Genomic DNA, 18,171 nt, shown 5'->3' on the forward strand with positions numbered 1-18,171 from the left:
CGAGCGGGGCTGGCAGTCTGGGGCTTTGGGAGGGTGACCCCGAGCGGGGCTGGCAGTCTGGGGCTTGGTCTCACAAAGCTCCCAGTGCTACTGGTGGCAGCCGCTTTGGGGCTGGTGAGGGTAGGAGAGCTGTCCAGCAGCTCTGAGCCGCGTTCTTCCAGAGGAGGGAGGGAGGAAGAACAAAGCCCCCACCTACCCTTTCCAGGAGGTTCCAAATTTTTCAGGGGTTATTCTCTACCAAAATCTTGTAGCTCCTTATTCTGCTCTGCAGCTTCTTCCCAGGGAGTCTCTGGTAAGTTCTGGCACTTTCCTCTCAGAATTATACCTGAGCTATGTTTTTTTATTTTTTATTTTTCCTTCTCCCTGAGATGATCTAGTGACTGATGTCTTTAGTCAGCCATCTTTTTTTTTGTAGAGACAGAGTCTCACTTTATCGCCCTTGGTAGAATGCTGTGGTGTCACAGCTCACAGCAACCTCCAACTCCTGGCGAGTCTCTTGCCTCAGCCTCCCGAGTAGCTGGGACTACAGGCGCCTGCCACAATGCCCGGCTATTTTTTGTTGCAGTTTGGCCGGGGCCGGGTTTGAACCCGCCACCCTCAGTATATGGGGCCGGCGCCCTACTCACTGAGCCAGAGGTGCCGCCCTCTAGTCAGCCGTCTTGACCCCGCCTGAAGAGAATTGTTTTCCACCAAATCCAGATGAGATAAATCGAAAAGCAAGAAACAAGCTTAATTATCACATCAAAAACCTTAGATGGTGATATAAACAACATATACTGAGAGTGTCCTTATAGATGATTAATATGAAGAATTGCCATTTCACACAAAATGTTTTGTTTGGCAAAAAAATGCAAGTACGGTGGTGATTCTCCATGTTAATTGTGTATGTGCACACTTTTGAACAACAATGTGTCCTTGTTTTGGTAACTGTTTTATTTCTACATTATTATTATTATTTTTTTTAGACAGAGCCTCAAGCTTTCCCCCTGGGTAGAGTGCCATGGCATCACAGCTCACAGCAACCTCCAACTCCTGGGCTCAATCAAGTCTCCTGCCTCAGCCTCCCAGGTAGCTGGGACCACAGGCACCCGCCACAATGCCTGGCTATTTTTTGGTTGCAGCTGTCATTGTTGTTTGGCAGGCCCAGGCTGGATTTGAACTCGCCACCTTAGGTGTATGTGGCTGGCGCCTTAGCCTCTTGAGCTACAGGCGCTGAGCCAATTTCTACATTATTTAATGCCATTTATTTTATTTATTTTTTGGAGACAGGGACTCACTATGTCACCCTCAGTAGAGTGCTGCGGTGTCACAGCTTACAGCAACCTCAAGTTCTTGGGCTTAGGTGATTCTCTTGCCTCAGCCTCCCAAGTAGCTGGGACTACAGGTGCCTGCCACAACACCCAGCTATTTTTTTTTTTTTTTTGGTTGCTGTTGCAGTTGTCATTGTTGTTTAGCTGGCCCAGGCAGGGTTTCAACCCACCAGCCTCAGTGTATGTCACTGGCTCTGTGCTATGGGTGCTGAGCCTTAATGCCATTTATTGAAATTAATTTTATGACTTCTGACTCTGTACAAATTTTTAATTTCTATTTTATACATTTTTACTTGTCATTTTCATTTTTAAAAATAATTAATTTTTATTATATTTGATAAATAATAGTTTATAGGTACTTGGAAATTTAAGAAAAACCTGATCGTTCTCCACAGCTTGAGAAGTACAACATTCTAGACCAGTGCTTCTCAGTCTTGTTAAGAACAGCCTAGGGAATCTAATTAACATGTATATGCTGATGTGGCCCACAGGTTGAGAACCACTGGTAAGCCCAAGAGTTGGAGGTTGCTATGTGCTGAGATAGCACAGCACTCTACTGAGGGCGACATAGTGAGACCCTGTCTCAAAAAAAAAATAAAAACTAAATGTAAAGTTTGTTTGATTTAATTAAAATTAAAGCAGTGATCAGGTTTCCTCTGGGTTATGGGAATGAAGAAAATAGCTATAAAGAACTATAATACTGATAAATAAGAGCAGACATAAGGAAAGAAATGGCAGAATAAGCCAAAAAACACCAGTTATAAACATTTTAGGATCAATTAGTGTAGGGATGAAATTCCCTCACTTTTTTCCTGGCATCCAAGAATATCACATAGTAAATAACACTTTCTTGTTAATAGTCTCAATTTCTAGTAAATAATTATACGAAGCTAAATTTGATATAAATGGAATAGAGGATATATAATATACTTTAAGACTTCAGTAAAAATAGTTCAAAACATTGAAAGCATTTTGTAATAACATGTTTAAATATCAGAGAGTAATGGGGAGTTCTTATTGGAACTGACTAATCTTGAGAACCATGCATTTTATGAGAATTTAAAGCAAATAAACAAAAATAGAGGAGGAAGAATCCTCTGCTTTGCAAAATTTAGGAAGCTAACTGTAAAGGCAAGAAGAAAAGCTTCCAGGAAACAGTGAAACCGCTTGTGAAATAATCTATCACAGATGTTAGCACATGAGAAATCTTAGCTTAAAGGAAATTTAACTCCTAGGGTAGAATCCAAGACCAACTCTTTGGTCTTGTTTTTCTTTCCTCCCACTGATTATTTCTCTGATAAAATAGAAGGTCTGGACTCAGAGTGTTTAGTTTTAGGTTTTTTTTTTTCCCAGAAAGTACAGTCCATGCCAGTTCTGATTTGCTTTGGTCCAGGAACTTTCCCTCCAGCGTTTGCCTTAGTAAGCAATCTTCCCAGTGGCCCCCAGGCCCTGTCACACCTCACCCCCAGTGTACCCCTTCCTTGCCCAGCTGCAGACCTTCAGGGCATCGTCTCTATGTGGGTCTGACAGTTGCCTTGGAACTCCCCATGTGGAAGCACTGATGGGGTCACTTAGAGGAAGATTTTTGTTCTCATGAAGAGAAAAATGAGTGAGAGAGAATAAAAGGAAAGCAGAGATGAGCTGTGGAAGGGAAAGGAAAACAGCATCAGCAGGGCTTTCTGGTCCACTTCAGTCCTGTAGCACAGTGAGAAGGTCACCATCACCCCCTGGGACCCATGGAGAGTCTTCATGATGTTGGGGGCCTAGTGCGGCCACACAGGAACCCTCCCTCCTCCTCCTCCTCTCCTTTCCTAAGACAGAGACACAAGCAATCTGGTTGGCCCCACCCCCCCAGAAGTTTGCATTTGTGCAATTTACTCACCACCTATGGCCCCATATAAAAGGAGTCTCTAACTGCCCCCTGGTGCAGACATCACCTTTGCACTATCCAGCCAGGTCACCCTCCCCTTTCAATAAACGTGGCCTGAACATTTCCACGGAGGCCTCATCTCTGGACTCCACTGCTTACACCTTTCACACAAGCCACACTCTAAGATATGCCTGATTCTATGTTAAGCCTGCCATTTTTAGTGAGATCTTGGGAATGATCTTAACTTCTCTCTGTCTCAGTTATCTTACCCTCATGAAGGAGCAACAGTGTTAACATACCCCCAGAATAAACTGAAATGATAGCTATTATGCTTTTAGAACAGTGACTGGTAAACTCTCTATAAATATTAGGCATTATTTGTGTGTTTTTTTTTTATAACTACCATGGAGATTTACTTTCTTGAGCTTTGTCTCTTTTATTGAGGACTGTAGATAATGGGAAGAAAGTTTTGCCACGTAAAAGGACGTTTTTTCTTTCTTTTCTTTTTTTTTTTGTGACAGAGTCTCACCATGTTGCTCTTGGTCAAGTGCTGTGGCGTCACAGCTCACAGCAACCTCAAACTCTTGGGCGTAAGTGATTCTCTTGCCTTAGCCTTCTAAGTAGCTGGGACAACAGGTGCCCACCACAACGCCTGGCTATTTTTTGGTTGTAGTTGTCATTGTTGTTTGGCAGGCCCGGGCTAGATTTGAACCTGCCAGCTCAGGTGTATGTGGCTGGTGCCCTAGCCGCTGAGCCTTTTCTTTGTTTTGAAAATAAATGTAAAATGATAATAAATGTAAAACGATAATAAATGTCACTCCTAACTAGAGGCCTTCTCTCCATGCTTACAAAATTCACACTTCCTATCTCCAAAAGTAGTTATTTCCTCTTTCTTTTTCTTTCCTTAAAATAGCTAGCACTCATTTTTCTTTGTCACCCTTTTCCCTGGAGAGAGTCCAACTCTTCTAGGAGGACAGTGCCCAGTTCTTGGATTTATATCAGAGGAGACCTGCAGAAACTTCAGAGGAAATTCAAGGAACCTCCAAGAATGTAAGCTCTGTGAGGATGGGGGCCTGTCAGGTGTACCCTATAGTGGAGAATAGGAATTCAAAGATGTTTATTGAATATATGCGAAACCACTTATATTAAAGTAATGTAAGGCCTTGAGTCAGGAATAGCCATAAAGGCCTGATTTCTAAAGAAGTATAGAAAGTTAAACAGCCATTGTTCCCTTCCCCACTGCTCACTGTGAACACATCACATCTCCTTGACAGATGCCAGGTTTGCAATTTCCCTAATCACTTCTATGGATAACATCACTATTGCAAAACCAAAGACTGGCTTTTGGATATTAAATATCTTCCAGGCTCTGCATTTGGGGGTACCAGCCGATGTCACCTGAACCTGTGGCCATGTGTCTTACAACCCCCTACCCAGGAACTGTCCCAGAAGACAGTTTCTGCTTCCTGACCACAGGAGTTCATCCCCAGCCAATGGACAGACTTGGTTCCCTAGCCCTTTCTTTGCCAAACCAACTTTAAAAATCTTAGCTGCCCCTTTCCCCCCACTTAAGCCAAGCCTGGTGGCTCATGCCTGTAATCCTAGCACTCTGGGAGGCTGAGGAGGGTGGATTGCCTGAGCTCAGCAGTTCAAGACCCCTCAGCAGTTCTGAGCAAGAGCAAGACCCCTGTCTCTAAAAATAGTCAGGCACTGTGGCCGGTCCCTGTAGTCCTAGCTAATGAGGAGGCTGAGGCAAGAGGATCACTTGAGCCCAAGAGTTTGAGGTTGCTGTGAGCTATGATGACATAGTACTCTACTGAAGGCAACAGAGTGAGATTCTGTCTCAAAAAAAAAAAAAAAATCTTAGCCCCTAAATTCTTGGGGAGATGAATGAAAAAAATTACTCCCCTCTCCTCACCTGGCACTTTGTGATGTTAAACTTTCTCTGCTAGGACTCCTGATGTCTGCATAGATTGGCCTTTACTGAATGGTGGGCAAAGGACTCAGTGGGACAATAGGAAACCAAACTGCAAGCGTTCTTCACGACTTTATGCTTCTAATCCAACCGCACTCACCACTCACCCAGCCTCCGTGCCCTCTGCAGGCGCCACATTCTCTTGAAAGAACTGAGGTCTCTTGTGCACTGCTCTTACATCTTCTTTCCCATACCTCACAATTTCTCTCCTATGTTTTCCTTCTCTCCCCTTCACTGTCTGGGGAAAATGGGTCTTGTCACCCACATCCCTGAGGCTGACCATTTCGTTTGTGTGCACAGTTACACTCCTTCCTTTTTCTGCTAGCATCTTGCCCCCAGTTTGGATTTATAGAATCAATCATTTCTTGTCATCCAGATCTTTACTTACAAACCTCTTTGAGTCTTTCTCTCCCTTTTGCAAATGAAACAAACGTAACAAAAACAAAGAAATTTTCTTACTTTTGCTCCTTATTCCTTATTGCTTCTTAAATTGAATGTGAAGCCCTGGCCCAAACATTCAGCCACCCTCCTCTCCTCTCACCACTCCTGGTACATGTACCATATGCATCAATAAGCTATTTTTAAATTTTTCTGAACGTATCTAGCGCTTTTTCTTTGCTGCTTCCCTCTCTGGTATTGTCCACTCAATCTCTTCTGTCTGTTGAAATTTTTGAAGTCTTCACACCAGCTCTTTTTTTTTTTTTTTTGAGACAGAGCCTCAAGCTATCACCCTGAGTAGAGTGGTGCCATGGCTCCACTGCTCACAGCAACCTCCAACTCCTGGGCTCAAGCGAGTCTCCTGCCTCAGCCTCCCAAGTAGCTGGGACCACAGGCGCTCGCCACAATGCCCGGCTATTTTTTGGTTGCAGCCATTATTGTTGTTTGGCAGGTCCAGGCTGGATTTGAACCCACCACCTTAGGTGTATGTGGCTGGTGCCTTAGCTGCTTGAGCCACACACCAGTTCTTTATGAAAGGCTTCCTTGGATTCCCCAGAGTGGCTTTTATCCTACTGTCATTTAAATGCCAATAGTACTATTTCTGACTTGAAGATCCTTGCCTTCTTTCACCTGCCTGCCAGCTCCTAAGAGCATAGTGACCCTCATTGTTGTTTCCAGACAGGGCTTCGTACTTTGTGCATTTGACCAACCCGAGTCACATAGCCAGCTGGGCACAGCTGGATCTAGACCCATTTCTCTTGACTCAGATCAATGATTTCTAGCATTAATAATCAGGTTTGGCAGCACCTATTGCTCAGTGGGTAGGGTGCTGGCCCTGTATACTGATGGTGGCAGGTTGGAACCCGGCCTCGGCCAGCTAGAACAGCAATGACAACTGCAACAACAAAAACAGCTGGGCATCACGGCAGGCACCTGTAGTCCCAGATACCCAGGAGACTGAGGCAAGAGAATTGCTTAAGCCCAAGAATTGGAGGTTGCTGTGAGCTATGACATCAGAACACTCTACTGAGGGTGACAAAGTAAGTCTCTGTCTCAAAAAAAAAAAAAATAACAATAATTAGACATCTATGCTCTAGGAGTCTCTTCCTTTCCTTTCCTCTCCTCTCCTTAGTACAATGTATGATTTTGCATATGGAGCATTTTTGGTCTGATGTTATAAGAGGCTAAGTACAACTTTTAGTCATTGGGCTTACTTTTGGCTCTGAGATTACTTTAGCCAAATAATTCTGCTAATTTAATCAGGCAGTATCATTTTTCAATCCAACTGTCTACTCTGACCCATTAGGTATGCTTGTCTGGAATACCGTGTTAAGAAGGATTCTGAGGCTCCATAGTGGAATAGTAGCATGCTTGATTAGTAATGTCTTCAAAGGGCTTAGGAGGGGAGAGCTGGCACAGGCCTCAGGGTTCTGCTGTCCTGTGGGAACACATGCAGTTCGAATCCTGGGAACTGATGTGCCCTTTTACCTTGTCTCCTTTGGAAAGTCTCCATGAATTGATGACACATTTGGTGGGGGGTACATTTTAAGATATGTAGTTTTGCCTGTGAGCCAAGTTGGCCTATGTTAAGGGACTGTGACTTAACTAGCAACCTTGGCCTCTAGAGTTTTGCTCACTGAGCTAGAAAGTAATTACTTTATTCTACTTCCAAATTCCACCCTTCTGAAACAGAAGGGGATCTGTGGCCAGTCCATCGGAAACCTTGCTTCTTTTCACTGTATCTGACCGCTTTCTCCTCTGCACATTTAAAGCAAGAGGGAAGGAGGGAGAAAGCTTTGGGGAGATTGGATGCAAATGCTTCCCTAAGTGAGCTGTGAAGCTCAGAGAATGTTCACCCTGCCTGGTTATAAGCACCCTTGTAATCCTGTGGGGCCTGGGCCAGCAAAGATGAGCTTCCTAGTCTCTTTGGTTCTCACCCCTGTCCCCCTCTCCAATTTAGACTGTAACTCTGCTGTGACTTGAGAATATTACTTCTCTTTTTCTTGGGGAACAACAACAACAAAGCCTCTAAACTCACATTCTTTACTTCTGATTGTTTTTGATCTGGACTGGGATTGCCAGAGACCCTGATGATGGACTTTATCTTACACAGAGCCTCTGGTTGCTTTAACGCAGATGGGGCATGGTGAAAGTGTTCTGTCCTGCAGGCAGAGGCAGAAATTCTTGTTCTTGCCCTGAATGCTGCAGTCTGCAGCCTTGCTTCAGACCTCTGGTTCTGCTCCCCTGTTTCTGGGCTTTACTGACTTGTCTCAGTCACACCATTCTTTTCCACACATTGTGGGCATCTTTGGACAAATTTTTTCCCCTTGGCATTAAAGTTTGTGAGTTGGCTGTTGTACACTCCCCACCCCGGCCCACCAAACTCAGCCCGTGCCCTGTTTTTTTTACAATTGCAACAGTCCCTCAGGCCCCTTGTTCAGCAGACCTTTCTAACCTTCCCCAGGGCCACCAGCCCCATGGAAGAAATATAGTTAAATACAGTTATCATTTCCCAGCCATCAAGCCATTCTCTAATAGATAAAGTTGTTGAAAACCCACTTACGGTGAATCTCCACAGACCCCCAAGGTCATCACTCCTTTCAAAGCAGGTGGGCTTCAGACCTTCCTCCAGACAGCACTTGATGGAGGCCAGGCCACTGACCCCAGCTCCCACGATTGCCACTCTCTGAGCCATATTTTCCTGTGTGGGGAAAATGAAGCGGAGCTTTTTAGTCACTAAAGCTCCACCCCATCCTTGGCTGCTCCCACAAACCAGGAAACAGAACTTAGAAGATTAAAGGATTTGCTTAGTTTGAATCCCATGTAGCTGGTCTCTGGTGTGTGCATGTGAGAAGGGATACGCTCTGGGCACTGGTTCACCCCGTGCTTGCTGTGTCCCCACCCCTCACACAGCATGGTGCCAAATGTCAGTGCAACTGTAGTTGAGGCTGTGGCTGCTGGCAGAGTGGCCAGAATCGGACTCTTTAGTGGGCAGAGTGTTGCATTCTGGACTGTGCTGTTGCCTCTAGCCTCCTTTGGCTAGCCCTAGACCTGAGTAGAAGAGCAGACCAGGTAAGGGTCATCATGTCAAACAGGTACTTTTTATCACATGTAGAACTGAGCTCAGATTGGTGTGGTGGCCTGATATGAAGCCACACAGCAGCTGGTGGGGTGGAGCTGGGATCAGGAGCCAAGACATTTGTGGCCACCACCAGGTGCTGCTGCAGCCCTGTCCTGTGTGTTTCCAGCTCCTGGCACACTGCCAGCACCCCAGTATGCTGCTGGTGTCAGTGTTGGTGTATCCCTCTTTGCCAGTCACCAGTGATGGTCCCTGGTGGGAGACAGAACCGTGAGGATTTGTTTGTGGTGGAAAGGTAGGCACAGAAAACCATCCATCCTCTTTTAATCTGATACTAATTCACCTCCAAGGCACATGACACAGTTGCCATTGGCATTGGCTGGAGAATCTTCTGAGAGGCCACCTGTTAGTAACATGGATGGGTACAAACACAGAAAGGCAATAATGGGTACCGATTAAACAACCAGGCTCTGGAGCCAGACTGCCTGGGATACATCTCATTTCTGTCTGATCTTGGACAAATTAACCCCTCTGTGCATTATAAAATTAAGAACATTTTCATAGCTTGCTTGCAGTGTTTTGTGAGAATCAAGTGAGTTAATCCCTATAAAGTGTCTTAGAATGGGTCCTGGCACATAGTAAGTGCTCGATATCCTAATTTTACTTTTTTTTAACAAAGTGCTCGATATCTGTAAGTACACGGGTGCGGCGGTTCACACCTGCAATCCTGCCACTCTGGGAGGCTGAGGCAGGTGGATTTCTTGAGCTCTGGAGTTTGGGAATAGTAGAGCAAGACCTTGTCTCTACTAAAAAAATGGAAAATCTAGTGCATGACTGTAGTTCCAGCTACTGGGGAAGCTGAGGCAAGGGGATTGCTCAAGCCCAAGAGTTTGAGGTTGCTGTGAGCTATGATACCAGAGCACACTACCCAGGATGACAGAGTGAGACTCTGTCTCAAAAAAAAAAAAAAAATCTTTAAGTTATTGTAACTGTAAAACTGTTCCCCAGAATTGGTTTTGTCCTCTGCCTTTCACATCAGCAAGCCTCTTTCTTTTAATTTCTGTAGCATTTCTGGTCAAAAGCACACACATTTAGCACTAAGTCATGTGATACTAGCTTTTCTATAATTTTTTTATGGCAATTTTATCTTCCTAAGTATGTAATTTTTTTTTTTTTTTTTTTTTTTTTTGCAGTTTTGGCCAGAGCTGGGCTTGAACCCACCACACCCCTGTTATATGGGGCTGGTGCCCTATTCCTTGAGCCACAGGCACTGTCCACCTAACTATGTAAGTTTTACAAATGCAGTGAAGTGTCCTCAAGGGTATAGTTTTCCTAAATATTTTCCATTTTTTGTTTCACAGATGAACTGTCTTGCTTTTTTTTTCTTTTTGATATGCATTTTTTGTTTTGAGAATTGGGAGCCTGTGAGAAACAGCTGGCTATAGAGACTTTTCTTGTTTTTTTGTTTTTTTTTTTTTCCCCTGATTCTAGGCAGGTATATTATCCAGTTTTTTGGGGTTTTTTGCGGTTTTTGGCTGGGGCTAGGTTTGAACCCACCACCTCTGGCATATGGGGCCGGCGCCCTACTCCTTGAGCTACAGGTGCTGCCCTATATCTAGTTTTTAAAGTGAAAATATATACCTGTTTTCTTTGTGTGTTTTAGAAAACGTAATATTAAGAACCTACTAGGTACTGGCATGGTACGGGGCTTCAAAAAACAAAAACCCAGTAGGGAGAAAACTATCTATGCACCTTCTCATGTTGCCCTAGGTGATCACACCTGGCAAAAGTCCTGCTGCATTTCATGCACGCATAGGGCCACTCCCCACTGTGCTTTTTCTTGTGTCTGTTGAGCTCATCTGAGCCCGGAACTTCCATGTGCATCCTGTCACATTGCCTGCATAGGGCTTCTCCCCTGTGTGCTTTCACTTATGGATTCGGAGGTGATAAGACTTTGCATAAGACTTCCCACAGTCCTGGTATGTGCAGATGTAGGGCTTCTGCTTTTAGGGATCAATTGCTTTAACAGGGAGTGTTGTTGAGTTGTGGGTGAGGACTGTCCCAGGCATATCAGAGAATGCAGAAGTCATCACTGTAGGTCTCAAAGGAGGGACTACCTGGCTCTGTGTTGACTCATGTGGACTGTACTCACCCTGGGATGTCGGCTCTAGTGCACCTGGGTCTGTGTGGCTCAGAGAGGCCCAGGAAAAACTTGTCCATTTCCTCAAGCCTCTGGAGGAGACTGGAGTTCATCTCTTTGCTATTGCCCAGTGACTGCCTTAGATCTTCATTTGTGGGATCCCTTCTCCATCTCTGCTGATTCGACCCCCTCCTGGTCCAGCACATCACCATCTCCTGCCTAGCAGCTTGGAATTACCTCTCAACTGGCCTCCCTGATTCTGGAATTGACTCCATTCAGAGAACCCTCCACACACAGAGCAGAACCTCAGAAATCAGGAACCCGATGAAGGACTGATTCCCACTCCACCTCCCCTTTGTCTGTTTCAGGTCCCTATAGTTTCAGGCGCTCAGAAAGATCCTATCACCAGCTAAAAGGGTCATTAAAATAATGAGCCCTGGGGTGGGTGCAGTGGCTCAGGCCTGTAATCCTACCACTCTAAGAGGCCAAGGTGGTTGCATTGCCTGAGCTCAGGAGTTGGACACCAGCCTGTGCCAGAGTGAGATCCCCATTTCTAAACGAGCTGAATGTTGTGGCAGGTTCCCTATAGTTCCAGCTGCTCGGGACGCTGAGGCACGAGAATTGCTTGAGCCCAAAAGTTTGAGGTTGCTGTAAGCCATGATGCAGAGGCACCCAAGAGTGACCAAGTGACTGTCTCAAAAAAATAAAAAAATAAAATCAATCCCAACTGAGGGCTACACTGCGTTTTTCTGATCTTTGATACATGTAACTGAAACCACCTGGTCCCCTCTCTCATCAGCCCAGAGTTCCTAGTATCCACCCACAGACACTCACAATAGCCCAGGACTAGACCCTGCATGGTTTGAGGACTTGAGCATGCTAGTGTTTGTGCCCAAGGGATTCCCTAGGATCACATCAGCTTTAAGAGCCAGTTCCCTGAGGGTCTCTGCTAGCTCTCATCTATCTGGTAAGAGGCATGTCCTAGGCAGCTGCATATTAACGTCCCTCAATAAATGGACTGTATTGAAGAGCCTACTCACCCTTCCCCTGTAGATGCCCAGCGCAGCGCAGGTGAGGGACAGAGCAGACCTCAGGTCAGCCCACCAGGGGTCGACGTAGAGCTGTGAACCAAACAAGCGGTGGGCAAGGCTATTTATACCCACGGGAGGGCCGGGCTTTCCACCGGCCACGCCTTGCGGGTGAAGCCCGGATGCCCTCCAGGCGTCACCTGGGAAATTTGGACCTCTTGCTCAGATGCTACTTACCAGCCCCGCTGCAAGCCCACCTGCCTTAATTTCTTGACTTTCTGCGTTTGCACCTTGTAAGGAAGCAGTTTACGTTAATTAACCCATTGCTTCTGCTCCAGTTCTGTTAGGTGAATTTAATCATTGTTGTGTGAAAGTGGAAACTGAGACTCAGCTAGGTGAAGTACTTGCTGGAAATCACAATGAGTCAGTCACGGATTCTAGGTTTGACCTCAAATGGTTTTGCTTTTGAGGTCTTAAACCCATACAAAGCCTGAGATCCAATCAGCTGTTCAATTATGCAGATTTCCCCTGTGTGACCTCCCATTCTCCCGCCTCCTCTCTACTAAAAATAGAAAAACTAGCTAAGCATTGAAAAATTAATTAAACTAAAAAAAAAAAAACTTAAATTTTTGGCCGGTAACATTGGCTCACACCTGCAGTACTAGAACTCTGGGAGATCAAAGCAGGTAAATTACTTGAGTTCAGGAGTCCAGGATCAGCCCGAGCAAGAGCAAAACCTGGTCTCTACAAGAAACAGAAAAATAAACAAACAAATGCAAAAAACCCCAAACCTAGTCGGGAGGTCGTGGTAGGTGATTGTAGTCTCAGCTACTGGGGAGGTTGAGGCAAAAGGATCATGCTGCCTAGAGTGCCCGCCCCAGTGTCATTGTAGCTCACAGCAACCTCAAACCTTGGGCTCAAGTGATATCCTTTCCTCCACTTCCTGAGTAGCTGGAGCTACATCAGCCCATCCCTATGCCTGGCTAATTTTTCCATTTTTAGTAAGACTGGCGTCTCGCTCCTGCTCAGGCTGGTCCTGAACTTCTGAACTCCAGCCGTCTGCCCATCTTGGCCTCCCAGAGTGCTCTTTATACTAATTTCTTTTTCTTTCTTTCTTTTTTTTTTGAGACAGAGTCTCAAGCTGCAGCCCTGGTTAGAGTGCAGTGGTGTCACAGTTCACAGCAACCTCAAACTCTTGGCCGTAAGTGATTCTCTTGCCTCAACCTCCCAACTAGCTGGGACCACAGGCACCCACCACAAAGCCCGGGCCAGGTTTGAACCATCCAGCCTCAATGTATGTGGCGGTCGCCTTCCTACGGGCACCGTCCCTGAGACATCACTTGTTTTTTTCTCTGCTGTGTCCCCAGTGTTTAGGGCAGCGTTTGGAACATGGCATCACAAATACTCAGTGAACCTTTTTTGAATTAAATGAAAATTAATACCTTTTTTCATGTGCTATGTAAAATTACTGTGAGGCAGGTTCTTCCCATAGCACCTGGGTAGTATTTGCTAGGGAAGAACTAGTGGATTCCCTCAGGGGTCTTCAAACTTTTTAAACAGGGGGCCAGTTCACTGTCCCTCAGACCATTGGAGGGCCAGACTGTGGGCCCCGGGATGAGTCGGCTGCTAAGCAAGACAGGCAGTGGTGGCAAAAACACCCAGCGGGCCAGATACATGTCCTAGGCAGGTCACATGTGGCCCACAGGCCGTAGTTTGAGGATACCTGCGTTATGCCTTAGACCCTGGTGCACACTATAGAATCACAAACTTTGTATAATTTGCCCCTCCTGGGTTCGAAAGGAGTAGGGTGACCCCACATTTAGAGAGGAAGCTGAAGTGTGGATGTTGGGGCCAGGCACTTCTGTTTCAGATCCCTGCTCTATCATGAATCAGTTTGCTGACATAGAAAAAATGGTGTCTCCACTTTAGGCCTCAGTTTCCTCATTTGGAAGGTGAGATATAATGCTATTCATTTTTGTGGGATATAATAGGCATTCAATAAAGAATCTATTTTTTAGGGGAAAAAGGACTTCAGGAAAAAAGAGAGAAAATTGCATATGTGCATTCGATTTTTGCAGCTGTGCGCAGATGCATGCTGGCTGTGTGCAGACAGCAGTTCTGATCACGGTGTGACATTCTTACCCTCAGCAGGACAACAGGAAACAAAGCAAGTCCTTTTATGAGTGGAGGGTGAGAAGCAGAGAGCTCCTTGAGATAGAGGGTAAGGGAATTTTTCTAGCAGGCTCCACTGAAGGTAGCGAGGAAGTCAGCAGGGGGAGGTGTAATTTCTCTGGGAGAGGCTAGTAGTATTGATCCTGTCCAGGAGGGTGTCCTGGACAGGAGGAATGGGCTCCTGGTATCAAAAGGACAGGGATGTGGATATTGGGGCCGGGCACTTCTGTTTCAGATCTCTGTTCTATCATGAATCGGTTTGGTGACATAGAAAAACTGCTTAGTATGTTGTAGTGTCAGGTATATGTTGCTGCTTGAAAAGCCCTGGGCTGGTTCAATTTGAAGCAACTCATTTATTCCAGTAGTTGGGGGATAAGGGAGGCCCAGCAGGGACCTGGTTCTGTTGTAAGCTAACCACAGAGACCTTGGGCAAGGAACTAAACTGCCCTGGGATCACTTTGCAAAGAAGGATATAAGTCGGGGCTCTTAATCCTGACCCAGTAATGTAAACATCTGCCTTTAAACATTTGAAAGGTCATCACAGAGAGAAGAATTAGATTTATGACCAGCAGGAGAACTGAATAAACACATTTTATCTCAACATAAGCACTTTCCAGAATTTCGAGCTCTACAGTCACCTTTATTCATGCAGAGTCTAGATGACAAATTTTTGAAGGTTTTGTAAGCAGGAGACTAATAGATCATGTAGAGGGTAGAATCAAAGGCCTTAAAGGAGCCTATCAAGTCAGAGTCGATTTATTCTCTTATTATTGTTATTATTTTTTAGGATTTTATATGTATATATATATTTTTATTAAATCATAGCTGTGTACATTCATGCAATCATGGGGTACAATGTGCTGGTTTTATATACAATCTGAAATGCATTCATCAAACTGGTTAACACAGCCTTCATGGCATTTTCTTAGTTATTTTGTTAAGACATTTATATTCTACCCCTAGTAAGTTTCACATGTGCCCTTGTAAGATGCACCGTAGGTGAGGTCCCACCAATTACTCTCCCTCCACCCAACCTCCCCCCCTCCTCCCCTAGTTCTCACCTTTCTTCTTCTTCTTGGGCTATAATTGGGTTATAGCTTTCATAAGAACACTATTATGCAGCCTTAAAGAAAGATGGAGACTTTACCTCTTACGTGTTTACATGGATTTATTCTCTTATTAATTCAGGCATCAAACCCTCAAGTGAGTGGCTTCTATGCTGCTAGGCCCAAGAGTAGGCACTGGGATTACAAAGGATGAATGAGGCACCTTGCCTCCTCCAGAGCAGTGATCAGTCTGGTGGGGGGAGGTGAGACATGCCAATGAATACAATATAATATTCTGCGTGAAGTGCTAAGACAGAGGTGTGTCTTAAGTACAAAGTATAATAAGAGCATGAAGGAGTCAGAAGGTGCTGATTCTGATTCTGGGTTGGTAGGAAAACAACACAGAGGAGTAGTATTTGCTCCAGATTTTAAAGGATGAGTAAAACTTCAGTAGGCAGAGAAGGGGAACACTTTAGAGCCTGTGAGCACTGAAAGCAGGGGCTAGAGGTGGGCCACAGTGGTATGTGTGGTTGCTTGACCCTATGGTGACTTTGCTTTTCTCTCTCCCTATTTACTTATTTATTTATTTATTTATTTATTTTTGAGACAGTGTCTCACTATGTCACCTTCGGCGGAGGGCTATGGTGTCACAGCTCACAGCAACCTCTAATTCTTGGGCTTAAGCAATTCTCTTGCCTCAGCCTCCCAAGTAGCTAGGACTATAGGCACCTGTCACAATGCCTGGCTATTTTATTTACTGTAGTTGTTATCGTTCTTTAGCAGGCCGGGGCATGAACCCGCCAGCTCTGGTGCATGTGGTTGGCTCCCCAACTACTGAGCTATGGGCGCTCAGTTACCTTTTAACTGAACGCTTAGCCTAGAGTTACGTTTTAATTGACACTTTGCAACAAGTTATAAACATTGTTAACTATATTCATCCAAATGCAATGTGGCATCATCAGTTTAATAACTTGTTAAAGTTGAATGATGAGGTGTTCAATGTGGATTAGCTGTATCATTCTAAAGTGTGTTGGTTAGCAAGGAGACAGGTGTCAGCCAAAATATCTTTGGAAGAATAGATAGTCACATTTTATGAAGAACAGAATTAGCAATGTGAATTAAGATTTCTATGGGTGTGCAGTATTTCTGTGTGATATTGTGTCAAATCAAAATGACTTGAATATTTCTTTGCAGGGCAAAGCTCAGTCTATATATTATCCATGGCAAAAAAAAAAAAATGATTCCTCTTCAAAAGGAAATTTCGGGTGAATGTTTTTTGCCGTTAGCACAGGTTATTGATGAGCAGAATGATATATGTGAATCATCTGAAGGACATGCAGCCATTAATAAACCTATTGATTGGAGAATACAATGAAAGGTTCACTGACTTTGAGAATCGTGACATCACACTGAAATCAGCATTTCAGCCTCACCTAGTTTGTATCAATAAGGCACCTAAAGAACTACAGCTGGAATTGATTGAGCTCTCAGTAGATGATATTGTAAAATCACAGTTTCATGCTAAGAAAGATCCAGTTGGGATATGGAATAAAGCAGAGTAGAATACCCATGTCTTTGGCAACATGCCCCCAAATTGCTTTCTTGTTTTACAAGCACTTACTGCTGCAACTCTACATCCTCCTACCTCACCTAAATTAAGATGCCTTTTAGGTCACAAATGACTGATACCTATCTAGAGCAGGCTTCCTCAAGCTATGGCCCGTGGGCCACATGCAGCCCACCTAGGACATTTATCTGGCCCACTGGGTGTTTTTGCTGCTGCTGCCTGTCCTGCTTAGCAGCCAACTCATCCCAGGGCCCGCAGTCCAGCCCTCCAACAGTCTGAGGGACAGTGAACTGGCCCCCTGTTTAAAAAGTTTGAGGACCCCTGACCTAGAGGATCCACTGAAACTGTGGACCTCCGTGCTGTAACCAAATGTTCAAACGCTTTCCAAGAGAAAGCAAACACAACAAAGTCATTATAAAGGTTAGTTAACTTTAGAATGAACTCAAGATGTATTTTGCCTTAAAACTTTAAAATTAACAAAGAGTTTTCATTTTTTTTGAAATTATTACTTCTGGGTAAAATGAATTCTTTCATAACCTTGTATCTGTTTCAGTTAAAAAGATTAATTGAGCAAAAGTTTGCTGGGAGCTAATATCTTGGGTTAAAGATTCCTTCCTCAAATGACCTTTTGTCAAATGTTTAACGAACAGAAGTCTCCCCAGGCCACAACGGCAGCTCAGCCTGGGCCGGAGGCCTTTAGTCTCCTCTGAGCAGCACATGTCCCTGGGATTTTCCATGGCACAGGTAGCAGAGGCAGAGACCTGGGTTTAAAGTTCAGAGCTGTCTGCTGACCAGCAGGAGGGATTAAAGCACATGATTTAATGTTTCAGTGTCTCAGTATCCTTCTCCCTCCTGTGAAGTTAGAAGTACAGTTAATACCAGAGGTTTGTTGTAAATGTGAAACAAAAAATCCTAATGTATAGAAAGTATTTACTAGCATACTTGGGACGTGCTGGGCCCCCCTCAATAGATGTTGCTATGTTATTTTCATATCTTCAGGAGATTTTTCTTTAATTTGATATTTTTGTGGATATCTGCCTTGACAGTTTTGGGTTTATTTGTGAAGACAAAGTTATAGAATACTTGAAATTGGAGCCCTTGAGGAAAACTAGAAATGTATATGTTTAAAAATTGTCTTTTAGGCCGGGTGCAGTGCCTCATGCCTATAGTCCCATGGAACTCTGGGAGGCTGAGGTGGAAGGACTGCTTGAGCTCAGGAGTTATAGACCAGCCTGAGCTCAAGGGAGACCTCATCTCTACTAAAAATAGAAAAATTAGCCAGCTGTGGTGCCAGGCATATGTAGTCCCAGCTACTTAGGAGGCTGAGGCAGAAAGGTTGCTTGAGCCCAGGAGTTTGAGATTGCTGTGAGCAAGGCTGAGGCCTGGCACTCTAGCCTGGATGACAGAGTGAGACTGTCTCAAAAAAAAAAAAAAAAAAAAAAAAATGAGAATCTTTTTGAAAGGAATGATGATGAAAGAAAGGGAAAGAGAGAAATGAAAAAAAGGGCACCAGATGGGTTTCAAAGTCACCTGGAAAGGTATTTTT

At 44.6% G+C, this 18,171-nt stretch overlaps 1 protein-coding gene across 3 annotated transcripts in view; it reads right to left on the reverse strand.

Annotated features, from left to right (window-relative positions):
• Positions 1-18,171, reverse strand: part of FMO1 (flavin containing monooxygenase 1) — a 49,042-nt gene that overhangs the window by 26,914 nt on the left and 3,957 nt on the right. For 2 of the 3 annotated variants that reach the window (XM_003785708.2, XM_023510798.1), the window contains exon 2: positions 8,157-8,294. In XM_003785708.2, the coding sequence (XP_003785756.1) occupies positions 8,157-8,288 (132 nt within the window). In that variant the 5' untranslated portion in view covers positions 8,289-8,294. Of the gene's footprint in view, positions 1-8,156; positions 8,295-11,852; positions 11,934-18,171 lie in introns of all 3 variants that reach the window. The other variant, XM_023510799.1, reaches the window with a different exon arrangement.

The sequence above is a fragment of the Otolemur garnettii genome, unplaced genomic scaffold, assembly GCF_000181295.1.
Source record: "Otolemur garnettii isolate 467f Iridium unplaced genomic scaffold, OtoGar3 scaffold00016, whole genome shotgun sequence".
NCBI lineage: Eukaryota > Metazoa > Chordata > Mammalia > Primates > Galagidae > Otolemur > Otolemur garnettii.